A 19,935-nucleotide genomic window follows, 5' to 3' on the forward strand; every position below is an offset into this window, starting at 1 on the left:
TTATTGTCACCAGATGAAGATCAGTTCTAACTATTTCTGTTGGTTTCATTATAAAGTGTTGGGGTGTAAACAATGTGCCAGATGATTCTTCAAATGTTATCTTCAGAGAATAGTTGAAGCAGTGAAATGAAATCTGACTAGCATGAAAACATTTGCCTCTTTAATGTTTAACTGTTGTTTTTTTTGTTTTTTTGTTTGTTTGTTTGTTTGCTTTTAGCACCGGAGAAGATAAACCAGGATGGTAACACACTGTTCGTAACCAGCTTCAGTTCAACAAAGGCCACTGTAACCTCACTCTCTTCTCCCAAACATTGACAACCATTTCTCAGCCATGTCTAACATAAACAATGCGCTTTGCATTGAAAACGGACAGAACGCAGATGTGTCTCTCTTACAAAAGGATAACCTTCAGGATGGTGGATTAAGCCAGCTCTTGGATTATAATGCAGAAATGGAAAGGTACAGGTCTTTTGCAAACTTTTATAAAACCAATGGGGCATTTCCACAGACTGCTAAGATTGCCCGCATCACAACTCCCATTTTTCCCAGTGCTAGAATTGGCATGTCCCCTTGGAACTGCGATAACGCCATGCTCTGGGGAAGGAAATCAGCGGCAATAAACCCTAATAGGACCAGCATGCATAGAAATGACTCCCAGAGGCCAGGGAAGCCTGGCGTACCGCCAGAGACGCTGCAAATGGCAAATAATAATTTCCTCTCTACTTTATCCCCTGAACACTGCAGACCTTTAGCAGGAGAATGCATGAACAAGCTGAAATGCGGTGCTGCTGAAGCAGAGATAATGAATCTCCCAGAACGCGTTGGAACTTTTTCCGCTATTCCGGCTTTAGGGGGCATCTCATTACCTCCCGGGGTCATCGTCATGACAGCCCTTCACTCCCCCGCAGCCTCAGCAGCCGTTACAGACAGTGCGTTTCAAATTGCCAATCTGGCAGACTGCCCACAGAATAATTCCTCAGCATCCAGTGGAAACCCAGCGAAGAAGAAAAGGAAAAGGTGTGGGGTCTGTGCACCATGCAGGCGGCTAATCAACTGTGGTGTCTGCAGCAGTTGTCGGAACCGCAAAACGGGCCACCAGATCTGCAAATTTAGGAAATGTGAGGAGCTGAAGAAGAAGCCAGGCTCATCGCTGGAGGTGAGAACCGGAGCTCTGCTTCCCCTTCTTTTGTTATTATCCCCTTGCACTCCAAAGCATTAACCTTTTCATCCAGTCACGTTTTAAGCCCTTGAAAATTGTTTCCATGCCCACCCATGCCTGAACATCCCCCCGGCTTCTCAAATCTGCCTACCCGCCTAGCCTAATTGGCAGTAATTAGGGGTGTTTGTGCGGAGCGCAAGCTGAGCTTGGCTCAGACACCCCTAATTGCTGCCAGTCAGGCTGGGGCTGGAACGCATCCGAACAACCCCGATCTTGGCTGAGCTCCAAGCAGGGCTGGGAAATGGTTTTCAGCAGAGAGCCATTCCTCTCTGCACCCGGTCATTTTAACCAATTATGGAAACCGTCTCTGGATGGAGAGAATCAATATCCCACAAAGCCTCAGCCTCTGACCACCAAGAGATGGCGAGAGTGATGGCAGGGCTGCTGATGGCGTTTCTCAAAACATCCCCCAACTTGTGTGGGGAGGGGAGTGAAGCACCCAGATACATCCTCTCTGATCCCACATGAGTTGATTGTGCATATATAGTGGGGTTGAGATGAAATCATTTTATATTTGTGTCATTATGTCCAATTATGAATCAATTTAAGGTACGATGCACATCAGGAAGGGTGCAGAGGCAGAAAAAAATCTGCCTCAAGAGAAAAACATTAAGCGCTGGCTTAATTGACAAGTAGCAAGAGGCTTCATTAGGACAAAATCAGAGAACACAGTTGTTTTTTAAAGATTCATTTTAATTGATTTATTTACTGGCTGACATTTGGTTATCAAGAGCAACAGCCGAATATGAATGTTAAGTTGCAAGTGCGGGTTTTCTTTATTCTAAGAGTTCGAACTGGCTGACTGCCTTAACATTAGCCTGCATGGATGAGTCACCAACAAATGCAACCTGAGGGCCAGATGATTTGCTCATTAATTAAGTGATTACATAGAGAGGAAAAAGAGGCTAATTATAAAGTATTACCTAATCTACTTATAGAAAAACACCATGTATGGATTGCTTTGTTCCCTATGATTTCCAGTCATCAGTTTTTCTTCTTGTATAAATTCATGATTTTTTTGTGTTTGCTATGTTTCAAAGTATATTGAGATTGCACCTGATTGCAAATGTTAAAGCTTGTTCTTGTCAAAGTGACATAACAGATGTATGGAGGTTTTCCATTAAATCAGTCCTGGTTTGACAGCATACCCCCCACAGCTAATATCTGTGATTAAGAAATTTGTAATTTCTTATCATTTTGAGTCCCAAGCATCAAAAGCTTTGCCACTTGGCACTAAAGCACAAATGAAGAGACTAAATTAGGTATATTTTTTATGTCTTTAACCCTAAACAGTGAGTCTGTCATTGAAAAACACATGCTGTGTAGATGAGCATTGCACTTTATTTGTCTTATTCTAAATTTAGGCTAATTAATCCCAAGGTTTTGTGAAAGGCTACATTTAGGGAAGCCAGCTATGCACAGCTAAAAAAAAATCATCATCTTGACAAGTAGTAGCAAGAATACTGAGATTATTTCAAGCTGTTTCTCCTTAATAATCAATATTTCCTAAAATGAGTGTTTGTTGAAACAACAAGGCAGGCTACAGTTCAAGAAAATTCTAACTTAATTTCTCAAAACTTTCTGAAACAATATCATTTGCCTAAAAACGAGATTAATTCAATTTGGTGCAGCCATAAAACCATGGATTTATGTGTTTAAATGTTTCATGTTACTATAGTTTATGTTGAATGATGGAAGCTGCAGTACAGAAAACTGACACTTCTTCAAGGCAGTTATGGCAAAAACAGGGCTTGGGAGTATAACTACAGGGGGTCAGTGATTGGTTATGGGTTAGACCTGCACACAGGAGCTCATTTAATGTTTACTCCATATATCAGGTGTCCTTAACAGGTGTCCAGGAAGCCAGCTTCACATTTATAATGCATGGGTAGGCTCACTTTTGGAAAACAAGCATTTACAATAATGGTTAGAATTACTATGTGTGTGAAAAAACCTCAAACAAATCCACACTTGTTTTTAAAAAGCAGTTCAGTGATTCATATTATGGACTTCTCCAGCAGTAATTGTTATTTTTGACTCTGTATCTGTAATTATAGGTACACCTTCTGCTGCGGAAATCAGTCTGAGTTTAAAGCTGTCTCAGGGGTGTGACTTTGTGCACTTGCTTTTACAAACTTACGGACATTAATAGGGAGGATTTTTTTTTAATAGTGCTGATGGTGCTAATGGTTGCTCACAGTTCAGTGGGATTGGAGTGTGAGGAATCAGCTGCTGAAGTGAGTTTAGAAGGAGCCAATACATGCAAATTCACATGCAAACATGCGCACTGTGTCTCTCACTCTCACACATAGACAAAGATGAACGCAAACATTCATATGCACACTCTAACTAGATACAAACAAACGCACACACCAAACATGAGGCGAATGTACCTTATGCCTTGGAAGAGACGATAAACTAATGGCAGCCAGTTAGATTTGGCTGTCAGTATTTTCCACATGGGAATCACCCTGAACTAATTATATCTTAAGCAGCGGTGGAAAATGCAAATCAGAATTTTACTCACACCCCTGAAATCGGAGAGCCAATTTAATCTAATACCCCCTTTAATTTAGCGCGCTAATGCAGGGCCCTAGAGAATTGCCCTGTGTCACTGCTGTGCTGTTCTGCAGCAGATTTTGCTCTCTCTCTCTCTCTCTCTCTGTCTCTGTGCTGCTCTCAGGCACGAGGATGGATTAGTCTGGCAGAGGAATCTCATCTAACCTAACATTTCCCGAGCAGTTACCTTTGCATAGCTTGAGCTCCAATGGCTCAAAGGTCCCTCATTAACTTTCAAATGCAATAATGCTTATATGTGGCCAAGCTGTGTTTTCACCTCTGTTTACCTCACCTGTTTACCTTAACTTTACTTTTGTTTCTGTCAAGAGCCACCTGAAAAGGGCTTTAGAATTCACTTAAATTGTGCAAAGGTAAACGTTATGCTTTTCATATTGTGTTGCTCAATACATTGACACTGTGGCACTAATGCTCAGTGTTAGGTCACCCATGTGTCCTAACTTTGTTATAAGGCATTGTTTCCCAAACCTTTTGGCTTCTCCTTCAAAGGAAGCACAACATCACAGGTTATGGCACTGGCATGGATATGATTTGTGAGTAATGACCGTTATCAGGGTGTTTGATTTGACATAAATGTCTTTCACAAAAAAAAAGGAAACATTAGAGTGTAATAAACTAAAATAAACATGCATTAGTTTAGCAGAAATACAACTTCTTTCCTCTGTGCTATACTTTAAATCATCTCATGACCCTTCAAATTTATCTCACAAACTCCAGTGGGTCCTGACCCTTAAGTTAGGAACCAGTGTCCTAAACAGTCCATCTGTTCTGTTCAGCACCCATTGGCTCAGTACTGTCCTGCTTTAAAATAATTATTGACGGAAAACAACATGTCCTGTAGCACCATGTTAATGACTTTTGAGGTCTTTTCATAAGTTTAGAAATCAGTTTATCTCGTTTATACAGGTTCTGAGTTGTAATGACTATACTGAGTTTTCAGATTTAAATCAAAATCAAACAAACTGAAAATGACACACAACAAACAACACTGTAACATATTAATTCACTGAGTCAAACCAGAACTGTGATAAAAGTATTTCTGTGAAGAAAGATTTCCATCCACCGGATGTAAGTTCCAACTAGATTTTCAAAACCTTTACACCATATGGATTTGAGCTATGCACTGTTTTTTATATTCACACTTTGTGAATGGCTCTCTGTACTGCTACTCTGACTTTTCATCAGGAGTCTGAGGCCTACAGTTATAGCAGCTGCCAAAAAACGCCCTGCTTCACTATAGATGTTGACAGATACATTCTCATAATCACAGGATATCAAGTACCAGTTCGCTGGCTTGTTGACTATATGGACAGGAACGGTTTTTCTGTATTTACCCTTTATAATATTCCAAAGAAAATGCAGAATCCTTAAAACCACAGCACTGAGAGAGGTGTTTATTTGATTAGTTTGCATAGTGTAGAAAGTGTAGAAAAGGCAGGAAAAGAGCAAAACAACATCCAGCAGAACAGATTCCTCCTTTTAATTAGCCGGTGTCAAAGGCCATCATCAAGTCATGTGCAGGAAAACAGCATCCCAGAGTAAAGATGCGCTCTTTCCCTCTCTCTCTGTTCTTTGTACAGTGTTGATATGACTACATAAAATGGGTGAGATGAAAAGGTGGCATGGCTGCCTAGAAACCTTTGCTATTGTGTTAAAAGACAAGGCCTAAAATGGTAGGAAGCAGGACCTTGAGGAAAATAGCTTTTGGATTCAGCACCTTAATGAGAGCACGGGAGCCAAATAAGCAACAGCAGCCAGGTCTAATTTGTTTTAGGTGTGCTCAGAATAGATAAGGACAAATCTGTGGCCTTCACCCCCCTCCCCCGAACCTTTGCCTCCCTGGAGATAACACTGAGTGCTCCCAGCCAATCTCTGTGGGCAAAGGAGAGGGGGTAAAGAAATAAAAAACAGCAGAGAAGGAAAAGCCTGAGGGACAGACGGCCTTTAGATCTGCAGATCTCTAACTTACTGGATTTATTCAAGCTTTAAAACTGCAGATTAATTTGGTCGCAGTGGTCTGGGGGAGTGTGAAAAAAAGAAAAACAAGGCGGCTACGCATCTCAAGCGAAAGGGCATCCTTAAGCTCCTGTCAAGACAATAGGATTTTGCCATCTGAACCATGATGCAAACCGCTTAATTATACACATCTTCACTGCAATCTGCCCTCAGCTACTTAAGAGTATGGTCCCCCTTATTCATTGTCATACCTTTTTCCCCTAGATTGGTTGTGCTGTGCAGAGTTTCTGTCATCTTCGATTTTTACAGAGTAGCTGTCCTCCTTTGGCCTTTAGTGTGCTTGGGAAGGCACAAGTGTACGGCACTGTTAAAGAATTCATCGTTTTTGCTGTTGCCACCAATTAAGAGCAAAGCATAATCGGAGGCATCCAGACAATGCCCTTACATTATGTGGTCTGTCGCCTCCTCTGCCCCCGTTTGATTTAACATTCCTGGTTCATTGGTGAAAGAGAACTCATTGTCATTGTCTTTATTATAGTGCGAGGAGAGAGAGTGAGAGAGAGTGGGATGGGGGGTAGGAAAGCAGCCCAGTGGAAGGTGGACAGCGTAAAAGAGCAGGTGCTGGAGGACGTTAATGTGTGGCACTTTAAATTTTAAACAGATGGGAATAAATTATTGATGCTGACTCTGGCTGAGAAGTTAAAAGGTATCTCATCATTACTGACTGAGAGCCTGTGTGAAAAAGTGTGAGAGAAAAGTCTTCTGTAAATCCGTCAGGCGATTGTAATGAGCGGAGAGCGTCACACCAAAGGTGGTTTTTGTTGTCTAGAACAATTATGAGCTCTTCACTAATTTAGATTTAAATTTTGTTTAGTAAGACTGGTTAACATTAACTGTCAGATTACACAAGTTGTAACATGTATTCACCATTTTCAATCAGCCAGGCAAATTCTTCTAGTTCCCCATTTGTTCATTAACTGCAGTCATTACTCCAATGTATTGCTAAACACTGGAAATTCTTGCAGAAAAACAAAAATCTGTTTTTAGCCATTCTACACATAGGGCTCAGAACGTACACAGTTCACCTGGATGTGTAATGATAGAGTCATTTTTAGTGGCCATTATAAATAGCTTTAGCTCATTCTTGTGATAGGAGATGTGGCAATGTTTTCTAGGAGTTTGTCCCAGTGGTCATACATGGAGGTTCAAAAAAATCCAAAAAAAAAAACAAATAAAAAACATCCACTTTAAAGACATTTGTTCACCGTAACCATCATTCATAAAAGATGCATCTCTAAAACAATTGACAGCTTATGACAATCTCCACAAAAATGCAGCTTTTTGTGTGTGACATATATATAAAGGTCAATAAAGGTCAATAAACTCCTATTATTCATGTGCAGTTAGATAGACAATACAGGAACAAACCAGGAAGAGGCAAAAAAAAATTGTCTTTGGCAGGAATCACTTTCATTCATATCATTATATTTCACATTCAGACATTCAGACAGAAGGGAACATCATCTAATATTTCCTACCACATTTTTGGTCACTGATTCAGAATTTGATCAACTTATAAAACGTTAATGTATTAATCCACAATCTACAATCATGTTCAAGTTAAAAGGAATGGATTTATACAGTATAATAATTACACCTGAGGTGGTGATTGTCTGCTCCATATGGTGACTATCAGTGTTCACCTTCATTTTTACTGTTTGCTTCCCTGTCTCACTTTTTCTCACTCTCAAACATTGATCTATTTGACAGACCCCTAACTTACAGTTTTATTAGTTTTATTATTGATTTCTAACCTTTTTCTTCCAAGTCAAACCTCAAACCTTTCCTTGCTGTTCTGGTTAAACAGTTCTTGTTGACCAATATGAGGACCCAGGTACCCAGGTATTCTTTTTTATCCATAAGCAGACCAAACACAAATCAACATAATAAAAATATGTTTTTCTGAAGTATTCTAAAAAAGGTGTCCTTTTTTACTAATTTCTTTCTGGCCTGCTTACAGATCTGGCAAAACATCTTTCACTGTAGCCTGCTGGAAAATCTCAGTAATTCCAGAAATCAAAGTGCTAACAGTTTGAACTATTCAACCCATTATTTTCAGTGTCTGTAGCTTACCAGTCAATGCGGAATGGTTTCCAAAGCATAGGCAATGATTTTGTCCTTTCCAACACAGTTTTGAAACTTGTTGGAACTAGGTAATCAGTCACAATAGAACTGTATGTGTCTGATTTTATCATCATCAGTCCATGATGATGCAGTTATACTCAGGATTCAGGACTGATTAAAATTATTCTTTGCCTCTGCATATGTTTAAAGCATAACTAGCATAACTCTGCCATTCAAACTTTGAGGATCAGCTGCCAAAAGTAATTCACATTCTCGAGTTAGGCTGTCAGACAGATCTTATGAAAAGTAGAATGTGAATCCGGTTGTTCCTTGGATCGCATGTGATTAATTAAACTAAATTAGGTGTATAATTAGCTATATTCAGGTGTGTAATTACTGGTTTTCATGCATAGATTGATGTGCTCAACTGAAAAGAGAGGACTGCATTTACAAGCGGTATGGATGTAAAGAGCACTGCAGAATATCAACGATTGCTGTCTTGTGTCACTCCTTGGAATTTCAGCAACATGGCTGTCCCATTGTTTATATTGGGAACAAGCAGTGTCTCTTTTAAAGAGGTTTTTCTAAGGATGATTTGTACATGGTTGATAGGATAAAACCTGTACATTACAATACATTAAAATTAATCCTTTCATTTTTTTAACATTTAAACGTTACAATACTTTGCTGCAAACTTTGTATTCACTGTAGCAAAATAATTAAAATGTGGGGCCATAGAATTGTAGTTTTGTAGATGCACTAATGAGTCTATATCTCTAGGTTAAAAGGCAGGAAATGACAGATGGCTTTGTGCCACTCATCCAAGAAAACTGACACTGAAGTGAATTTGTGAGTGACGCCTGGTGATGGGAGAAATCGGTCAATGTGGTTTAAGCGTCTCAGTTTCTGCAAGTCAAATCCTCGCATGCTGCCACCTCCTCTATTGTGGCTCTGTGCTCATATAATGAATATTTCATGGCAAGCATCTGACACCATGCCCAGAAAGATATTTCAAGTTTTTTTTCTGATAGAAACCCTGAGGTTAGAGAGTGTCACAGAAGCGTGAAGTCAGTCTCTGGCCCCAAGGCAAAGGATAGGGGTTATGATGCACCAGCTGATGGCATCAGGTGGATATTTTCATTCCTGAGTGGAGAGGCCCTTTGTCCTCCTCGATGATAAACCATTGAGCTATTCACAGTTTGTTGTCACTCCTTGAAAGATCTTTCTGTGGTTTTCTGTTGAGCACAGAAATGATTTCAATCAACACAGGGTGCAAACTGTGTTTTGACAAACTGTGACCGGTCTCCCTGTATGATCAGTGTGTAGCTCGAATGAGTAAGCAGGGGAGAGTCCGCTTGGATTAGCCCTGTCTTAAATGCTGCCTTTAGCGTATTACATTGCCCACTGGCTTGTTTTTGTCTTGGGTCAAGTTTAACTTTCTAGTTTAACTAAAGCCTGCCCATGTATTTCCACAGTTTAGGTTGCTTTAGGTGTACTATTCATCTTATGACTCTAATTAGATTACGTTAATCGTAGTTTCGCTTTCTTTGTAGGGAGGTAGGTCTTCTGAACATGCCCAGAGAACTGACCTGACACAGTGATATTTTTTAAGTTTCTAAGTTAAATAAAGGCCAAAACCTCATACACAGCCTTGGATTTTCCAGCAGTATATATAAATGCACTGTTACAGTGGTTTCCTACCTTTTTAGCTTGTGGTTTCTTAGACATAATACCTTTCTGAAGATACAAGTAAAAGCCTCTGTGAACCTAATGGAGTGAATGTTGTACAGATCTGCATGTCAAGCAAGTTGACTAGTTGATTTATCGAGTGTCACAACAAAGGTAGAGTATCTATCTAATGGATTTATCTAATGATACTAAAACATAGTGTTTTTGTTTTCCAAATTCAAACTTTACTTTAAATTATATCTTTAATGTTACTTAACGTAAACCCATGTGAGTCTCCTGGATGATGTTATGTTATGGCCACGAGTTTAAATGAATTTAACTTTGTTTCTGTCACGTTAGCCTTGAAGGTGGTTGTAAATACTACATTACCAATGGGTGTCATTTGATTTTGCTGTTATATTATATAACTGATATTCTAAATACCAGATATCTTGAGTTTAAGGCCCATCCAAGCAGCATGGAAAAGCTTCAACTGTCAGTCTCCCAACATTGTCTATGAAGAAAATGAATTGGGTTTTTTTTTTTGTCCACAACCGAAATAGCTCCCACTAGTGTGGTGGTCTGACCCAGAGGTTAGAAACCTTTGACCTTTTTACTGAGTGAAGTGAATATTTTGAAATAATTCTATAATGTACATGAGTCAAAACAAAATAAGTTATAGCTTCTTCAGAAGTAGCATAAGTACAAGCAGGTGAAAAGCACAAAACTAAAATCATTATTACTCACTTATTTGGAGGAACAGATTGAATGACTCAAGTCTCCATCACCTGAGCGCAATTAATGATTTAACTTTAGCTCTGTTTATTTTCTTATCCTACCCTAAATATTTTGTTTATTTACAGTAAATATACAGAGCTCTTTATATAGACCTTGTGAGTTTAAGGGCTCCCACACAGATGCTGAAAAATCTGCTGAAAACAAGAAGGCCTGCTCCTACTTTGCATTTCAATTTAACATTTCAGAGAACTGGCAGCATGTTGCCTCGCTTAGCCCTCGCTTCGTTACACCCACATGGCTTCTCGCCGTTCTTGCTGACATCTTCTACTGTTCAAAGGGCTGCAACTTGGCTGAGAAATCGGGGATTTCCATACCAGATCCCTCAGGTATCTACACACTGAAACGTGTGTCCTCATCTTCCCTCCTCCCTCGCACCCATCCCACAACGCCTGCCCTTCTCCCTGCTCGCACTGCTCTGATTTCCCGTCTCGGCGCTCAATTGACCTCACCGCTGCATCTCTTTGTTTTGTTTTCCTGAAATCTCAGCAGTACCTGAAAGCTTTTCAGCTGTAGGGTTTGCTCCCAGAGGAGCGTTAACTTTGTACCAGGCCTGTGTAAAATTGCTTTACTTGGACAAGGGTACTTAGGTGAAGCTAATTGAAATGGAGGCTGGCACTGTTGTACTTAGTAGCAGGTAGGTGATCCCAGCGGCAGACAGCAGCCTCTGACCCAAGGGTGCTACCTCAGTTTGTTCCTATGAGAGTCGTCTTAGGCTCAGTCTGTGTGGGCAGGGATTTTCCATGCATGATAAATGGAAGAGGCATGGCGTCTGAGCGCTGCTTAAGCAACAGAAAGTCACTCCCTTTTTAACCCAGATATTTCACACTGGATAGGACATAGTGTGAGATTATAGTCTGTGTTATAGAGTGAATAGTTACTGAATGAGTTAGGTTATTGAGAATGTGTAATCCCTCGAAGGAAAACTGGATCTTACAACCACTGTTACCTATTTGGATGAATTACTTGTTACATTACATTACTGGTTAGAAAAATTACTGAGTATAAGTATTAGTTATTCATATAAGCAATTTTTAATGGTAATGGGTTTAAATATTAAATACTATTAATTTGCTTTGTCATATACATTATGAAGGAAACAAGATTGCTGCCTGGATTATTGTAATGGCAAGATTTTTCCCCAAGGTCAAGAGTGAATATTGAAGGGAATATAAAATAAATATAATCAACATATTGTATTCAGTATGATCATTTTGCCTCGAAAATGAATTGAATAAATATTGAGTTCAATTGGTTTTGTACATTAATAAACACTTAAGAAATGCCCCTCTAGCTGCAAACACCTAAAGTGCTTTGTGTTATAAACAGTTAAATGTTTGTGTATTGCTAAAAAAATTCTAGATAGGGGATCTTAAAGGGGAGTGTTAACAATATATGTGCGTTTATCAACAAAACCCAGTTATGGCTTCTCATAGTGATGTTTGTATTCTTGTACTACCTATGAATACTGATTATTTATTTATTATATATATTATCACAGAGAAAGACATCTGATAATATTAACCTTAGTGCTGAATACCTGCATGGTGTACAGGTGCCCGATTGGGCTGGTAGTTCATATACATAATTTTAATACATCCCCCAGAATTCTGTTGCATATCTTACCTGTTTCTCGCCCCATGTTATTTCAACTGCTGCTGTTCAGTAGAAATCTAGTGGTGTGCTCTCTCTCTGTGGTCTCAGAAGTATTTTGCTCCTCAGGCCACACCCCACTTAGTGATGTCACTGGCTCGGCAGGTGTTTTGCTGCTGGCACCTGATGGAAAACATCTGCTCTGACAGCTCCGATTAGCGCTGTGTCCGGAGGAGAGCAGCAGATTATGGTTCAGCTGTTCCTGTGTTCCTGTGTGGATTTTTACCTTTTTAGGTATTTTGCTGTTTGAGTTACTATCAACATACAGTCCCTTTCTCGTGAAGTGACATATTGCAGTGCTGCCCCAGTTATCCTGGGCCTGTTCCATTTCACTGTCCACTCAATGGCTCCCTGGTTGTTTGATAAAAAAGTGTATTTTCTGAAGCTACTGAGGCTTGGCTGCTCTCACAGCAAATCCACTCCTATAGAGGGCTAGTAAAATATACGTCCTACAGGAATACTGCACTGTAATTACATTCCTCCATTAGCATACGGAGGCTTGGAGTCACACTGCACTCAGCCTCCAGCAGCACTTTGCCATATGGTCTGTCTGCACTTCTCAGGCGATATTTGGCAAGACTCTCGCAGAAGGTCAAATATCAAGTCAGAGGACTGTGCCAGAATTGCATCTATGCTAATTGCTCTATCTCTCTTTCTCCACTCACGCATCCATCTCATGCTCCTCTGCTTCCCTCTCACTCCCTTCCCCCCACCCCTCTCTTCCTCTCTCAGTGAAGTAAGTAATCTGCTTTAGGATGTTTCTGAGATGGAGATGGATTTGTTTATTCTGCGTTGCCCCTCAGCGTAATCTCCTCCCTGTGACCACCCTGCCTCTCCCAGGCGCGGCTCTTAAGCACACCATCATACCTTCCCCCACCGCCCTGAGTCCAGACGTGCCAAGTCAGCAAAAACCTCCCAAATTCTTCATTACTCACAAACATCTGCAACACACTTAGCTTGATTTGCTTGAATGGACGCCTGGTGTGAGGCTGGACATTGAATTAAAGGTTGTAGCTGTATTTGAGTGTTGGAATGCAATCAGGACCCTGGTGTACTTGAGTTCTTTGTGTGCATTAGTGCTGTGAGCACACTCAAGTGGGAAGGTTATTTGAATACATGTGCCATTTAGAGGAAAAAATAGCTGAATAGCTTATGGTATTTTGTTTAATTTGCTAATATCTTAGACTTAGAGCTCTCAGTGGAAAATCAAATAAGCTAATATTCTGTGCGGAATACAATATGAGGAGAGAAATTGCAGGTAAATGTCTGCAAGGGTTGACACTTTTCTGAAAATTCAGCATCAACAGGCCAAAGATATTTGAGCTTTACTGAATCTTTAAAGGAGTAAAACACATATGTAGAAATTTTAACAGCTTAAGACAATCAACTGAATATTTTATTTTAAATCGTTATAAAATTAAGGTTGTTTCTACTTGTAGTTGAACACAGCTCTAATTTGAGTCATTGTGAAAAATGGATGGTGTGGTATAGGAGAACAATGAGTTATGTGACCTCTGTGTACTTAAACACTACAAGAATTGAAGTGCAGGCTGCTGCCCAGTGATTAGGTGCTTCTAAGCAATAAAAATACCATACATATTTGGCCAAACTGCAAGAAAAGTCAGTCAAATTGGCTTCGGCATTCAAAAAAAAAAAAAAAAAACAGCTTTCAGTTTTATTTCATTTTATATCAAAATGGGATTATTGCTTTAACTCATTTACTGCATAGATCCAACAGTGATTTGATCTACACTTCAAGGTGTCTTTTGGGGCTCAAAGGTTGATAGTTTTAAGATTCAGAATATTATTATCAGATTCGAAAAGTCAATAGTGTAGTAACTAGTATTATTACCATAAACATTTAACATCCAATGTAACCTAAATTCAACAATGTGATATTGACATAAATGTGCCAATGTTAGCTCAAAAACTGAAAAACCTTAATGATATAAAATATCATATATAAGTATATATATGAGTAGTTACAACTGCCTTACAATAATGACTTAGATTTAACAGGGCATTGTCCAGCACAGCATACCTTAGATGTAACTTGCATTGTAATACCACTGTAGTAAAAAATGTAAATGACCTGTCCAATGACCATTTATGTTTGCAAAGCTTTCATCTTAAAAACACTTTGGAACATTTTTGGCTGTAAAAATCTAAACCAAAAAGCAAAAGAATGTTTTAATCACACTATATATTCAGTTTACTTATTTATTTATTGTCCCAGAATTCATTATTTTTTCAATATTCAGGTAATATTCACTATAATATTGAACTTAAGCTTGTGCACAGAGCAGCGAGTGTTTGCATTACGCTGTTGTGATGCAGGACTGGGGGCAGTGGTGTGTGGATGACTAGACCAGCAGTCTGTCCGTGATAGCGGCCTTGGAGAGGTACTTTTTATAAATGGCATTGGGTGGCTCGAATATTGGCTACAAGCTTCAAGATGAGATTTCAACCCCCACCAACCAGTGCTGGTAACGGTACAGATGATGGATTGCTATACTGTCCAGGTTTGAGCTTGGCAACGCCCCAATATTCCTGCAGAATAAAGTGACAGGCAATATATAGCACATCAGTTAAGGCTGACTGCACCACTGAAACTTTTTCCCGATCTTTTTTAGACCTGAAAATCGGCCCTGAATTTTCATCTGGATCTTAAAGTCCACCTTCTTTGAGTCTGAAACATGCTCTTTCCTGTTTTGTCTGCCTCAATACAAACTTTCATTAGAAGATAATCTAAGTAATTTCTTAGCATGTCGTCAATTTATTAACTTTTCAGAGCGAGGTGGTTCTGAGGTGTGGGATTTTTGGGGGGGGCAGGGAAGATGCAAAGGTTTTATGGCAAACAAAGAACAGATTGGCTGAACTGAGTCTGCATATAAATTTCGCTTGCAGTCTTGATGTTAAAAGTGTTTGTAATTATGTTTTAAAACATAATCACTGTCCAGGGCAAATAGAGCGGCGTGAAGTTTGTGTGCGCACGTCAAGACAGAAGGGGTGACAGTATTTATTTGTATATGTTTTGTTTGCAGCCTGTCAGAGCAACATCCGAAGAATTGCGGTTATGAAAAGTGGCCCGGTTCCCGGTCTGTAAGTTAATAAATAATGGGTATTGTCAGGGTAATGTATGGGCCATGTGTTATAATGAGCATTCAGAAACACATCAGCACGCTCGCACAGGCTGTGCCCAGTGCCACTGTCTCTCCCTGAGATTCCTCCCTTTCCTTTCTTTTCCTTTTCTTTCTTTCCCCCATATCTGTCTCTTCTATCTGCTCCATCTCTACTCTGATTTTTCTACCACTACACATATTTTCCAAGATACTTTCTCATCTCTAACATATTTTTTTTTTTATCTCAGAGTCAGAGAAGATTCTTGAGAATTCCTAGACAGAAAAAGAGAGGGGAGTTTGCAGTTGGCTGGAAAAAAAAAATCCACCCGTAATTATGGTGAATTAAAAGTTTTATGATATTGTGCATGCCTCTGTGTGTGTGTGTGTGTGTGTGTATGTTTGTGTGTGTGCACCTTGAGTGTGTGTTATGGAGGGAGGGGAGAGGGGGCCTCTGTGACAAAGCTGGCTGGGAGCATAGAGCTGAGGGTTAGTGCCAGACATGTCTCAAGAGAAACCAGGGCACATTTGCAATCACCCCGAGTTCAAAAGGGTAATTTATTCACAGTCTGTGGTTAAAGTAGGGCTGCTCAGAATGCCAGTGGGATTGTGCCGGGAAGCCGAGTACTAGAGACACATTATTTTCATTTTTCTTGTTTTTTTTTTCTTCCTCTCTCTCTTTCTTTCTCTCTCTCTCACTCGCTTTTTCCCTCATCGTCCTCTTCATCGCCTGTTGTTGTTTCTGCGAGCCCTGTGTGGCGTCTTTTAACACACGCCAGCAAGCATATTTCACTTTTACACTCATCCACATTGACGTCCCAGCGCTGATTGAATTTTGAGGCGCTGCAGCGTCTGCCATTATCATCCTCATCGTCTTGAGTGGTTTATCTCTGGCCCCAGCTCAGTGTGACGCCAAGGCTGCAGGGGAGAGGAGGGGCAGGGCAGGGGTGGGCTGGGGGTTGAGGACTGTTCATGTGGTATTATTATTTATGTGGATAGATATAGGAAGGAATTGCCTTAACCTGGATCATCAAGATTGTGGTTGAAGGTTTATGCTGCATGCACATGTCCCTCACAGGCGTTAGAGCTGCCGTTACAGACTGTTTTTGCCCAGTTGGTGTGTATATCTTATTCCCTACGCTGTACTAGCCAGCGACATTTTTCTACCACCTCGTCTCAATCAGTCGACGACGTGGCATCCCCATTAACTGCACCTGCCAAGTTCAGTTAGGATCACAGGGTGTCATGGCTGCCCAGAGATCTCATACTGGCTCACCAGAATCAGCAGAGAATTATTCCACCACATGTCAGTTTTACTGTGTTGTTATCACTGAAAGCCACCGGCAGACACTTAAAAAACACCGCTCACTGTGGTGGTGTGGTGGGGTTAATTTAAGGTCTGGAGAAATCTCTTCCTCCTCCTTCAGTCAGTTCAATACTCGGTCGTGTGCATTCATTGCCAGAGCGGGAAATTGTCTTTTCCTCTGTGTGTCGTTGTAGCCAGGTTGTTATGTATGCTCTGCTGCAGAGGCAGTGATGTTGACGTGAGGCTGAGCTGCTGCCACAGTGTCTTGATTTGAGGTGAAACCTTGGTGTTGCTCCCGTGTCCCTGGTGTTACACTATCAACCCTTACCTCCCACCCCCACCTTTCTTCTGTATTTCCTCCTTTCTTTATGCCTGTCTCTCCGTCTCTCTGTGATGTTTTTTTCTTTTTTTTTTTTGTATTCTTGTGTCTTTTCTCCCTCACTCTCCCTTGGCCGTTGATGGAGTGATTTTGAAGGCACATGCAGGTGGGGGAGCAGGCAATGCGGAGCTGTGCTAATTGAGCCTTCTTTGTGCCTGGTCACTGCAGTGTGCTGAGGCGAGGAGGCCCGGGAGTGAATCCAAGCAGCACTCAAGAGTCCCACTGGATCGATAACGCGGGAACTTAACAAAACAGAGACATGCCGAGTGCCCAGATCAGGGTCATTATTGTCTCTGGCGTGCCGCACTTCCACCAGGGACTGATCAATGTGAGAATATGGATCAAGATAAACATTCTCACTTCCCCTTTCTCTCCTATTTGCCATTGTGTTTTAGACCAAGAGAGCAGAGCTTATGCCTGAAAAAGCCCCTGCAGATGTAGCACATACAATGCAGATGTCTCATACAATGCAGATGTGCACACAACTTCTAAAAGATTTGAAGTATACAGTACATGTTCATTGTGCTCTCTTGGTTCTGATTTGAAAATGATTTTGTTGGCCGGTGGCTTGTTAGCAATTGTTCAGTGTCCACATTTATTTCAAACTAATCACTGTGCTAATTCACAATAACTTTATTGAAGTTGATTATTCTTTTATGACATTATTCTTAGATTAAAACCAGACATTTATTATAGAAAACATAATGAATGTTTGATTTAAGATGGAATAGTCCCAAGTACTTAAAGCTTTCACCGGTGAGAAGAATGAGAAAGACCACAAGAAAAACTACCAAGAACTGTGAAGTACACATTTCATCCATGTATTGCTCAGGGACATGTTTATGTGGTTTTATTCTGGTGTCTTAGATTTATTCTGCCGCACATATTAAACCTATTGTAACTATGCATATGATCACATCAAGCCCTTTGGAATTTATCAATAAGAAATGTTTTTTTCCAGTGTTTGCTGAAGCTTCATGACGTAGCTACAGCATCATTACTACTGGCCTGTCACCTTTGTTTCATGCCACTCAGCCATCCTTTTTTGTTTTCCTCTTCTATGCAAAAAAAAAAAAAAACCCAGAATGACATTAAAACATATTTATAAAAAGCATAATTGCTTCCAAAAATGATAAAATACAATTAATGGAGCTACAGTGACATGACGACGGGGCAGGCGTCAGCGCATTGCAATTAGGCAAAAAAGACAAAGCATCAGATCTGTGAGAGTCTTGACCCTTCAAAACATGTGTTTCATTTCATCCATTTCTTTAAATTGGTGATGATGGCATCCTGCTGTTATGGGCCCCTCCATTACTCACAGGATAATAGTAATTGCTTAATGCGGTGAAAAAAAGAGGTAAATGGTTGCTACTCAAATAGCAAGGAATGTACTGTACAAATCCAGAATTAGTTTGGTGATGAGTCAGTACCTGTCTGTGTGCAGATGACCATTACAGACCTAGGGTAGGCGTTATCCCTATATTGAAATAACTTCATCTACTGCTTTATACATAATTGAACACTTGCGAATGTCAACCTTACAATCAATGCAACTAGGGGCCAAGTGGAGAGTTGTGTTTTTTTTTTTTTGGAGATAATCAGTATAATAAAGACAGATGATAGCAATATATAAGGCATTTAAAGACCTTCTTTTCTTTGATTTATTCATATTACAGCCATCTTAAGCCCAGCTGAGGCACCTATAGCACCAATGTAATCCTGTGTCCTAGAAACTATATGTATATAAAACTAAGCAAATAGGTTTAGAAAGAAATTGGAACTAGATTACCCATCCATCCATCCATTATTGCCACTGCTTCTTTAGAGAGCTGCAGGGGGTGTGGCCATACCCAATTTACTTGGACACAAGGTGGGATGCAAGGGACTACATTTTTATTAATAAAATGAAGAAATTTTCAAGTAACAAATATACAGTATTGATACTCCCAAACCATCCATTCTTGTACTACAGTATCCACTTGTAGTGACTACTGAATTGCTGATTGTTTTTTATTTCATGGTTATTCTGTGCACCCACATTACTAAGTTAAGTTAGGGAACATGGTAATTCAGAAATTATTCACAGTGTGAGTTTTTTTTTTTTTTTTTGCATTTAACCAAATCCACAGTCTTTCCTTAACTTTTACCAAGGCCCTTTTTGTTCCCTAAACACAATGAGACTGTTGATGTGAACCCTGCTCGCTGGTGTGACAGTTGTGCACTTTGAATAGCTACCATTAGCCCCAGCCCCGTCCTGGCAACTCAGCTGCCAGTAATAAATGTAGAGCTTGATTCATTCAAAAAATAAAAATGTTGCCAGTGTAATATAGTATAAAAATATATTTTCTAGAAGAAGGTGTTACACCAGTCATACCTGAAAAACGCCTTTCCTTCAAACACCTCCCTATTGCTTTTGATAGCATCACTGGCAAAATTCAAATTTGAGAGATAAAAATGTTTTCCACACACTTTTGACCATGAGAGAGGTGTGAGCAGCAATTGTTGTGGTTGTTATGCAACTTTTACATTTTCAAAAAGTTCCAACTCAAATGTGAATAAAGTGAACTGTGTTGTTACTGTTAAATGTACTGGAAAAACAAGTACTATGTTAAACATAAAAGTATCACAGCTTCAATAGATTCTGCTCACACACTGGACAGTAGGATACTAAGAGTGAGCAGAATGGATATAATCAATATTGCAAAATTTATGAGAATATTTTGATAATATTCCTAGATCATGTATATACATTAGTACATATGATTATATGTAAAAGAACCAAACTGATGCTAATTTTAGTCTCCAATGTGATTTGAGAGTGGTTTTGTATTAATATTAAAAACCAATCCTACTGTGCCTTGTAAATACTGTTTACATGTGGCACATAAATGGTATAAGCCTGAATGTATGAGCCTGTGTGGTGCTAAAGAACTCATCAGTATGCCTTTAAGGAGCCACAGATGACACTTGGTATTAAAATGTCAAATTGCCCTCCACTCAGACTAAAGTGATTTTAGTTGTGATTATGCACCATTTCCCCCTGTCAACAGAAAAAAATCAAAAAAATGTGCTAATTGGTCATGGGGATTGGTGGAAGACTTCAGTATTTTGTGTCTCTGACTTCCAAATGAGTTTC

The 19,935-nt window shown here is 39.8% G+C and overlaps 1 protein-coding gene across 1 annotated transcript in view; it reads left to right on the forward strand.

Annotated features, from left to right (window-relative positions):
* Positions 1-331: 331 nt before the first annotated feature.
* Positions 332-19,935, forward strand: part of cxxc4 (CXXC finger 4) — a 79,969-nt gene continuing 60,365 nt past the window's right edge. The window contains exon 1 of the mRNA XM_026303120.1: positions 332-1,156. Coding sequence (XP_026158905.1) covers positions 332-1,156 — 825 coding nt within the window. The remainder of the gene's footprint in view (positions 1,157-19,935) is intronic.

The sequence above is a fragment of the Mastacembelus armatus genome, chromosome 1 (genome assembly GCF_900324485.2).
Source record: "Mastacembelus armatus chromosome 1, fMasArm1.2, whole genome shotgun sequence".
NCBI classification, from domain to species: Eukaryota; Metazoa; Chordata; class Actinopteri; order Synbranchiformes; family Mastacembelidae; genus Mastacembelus; species Mastacembelus armatus.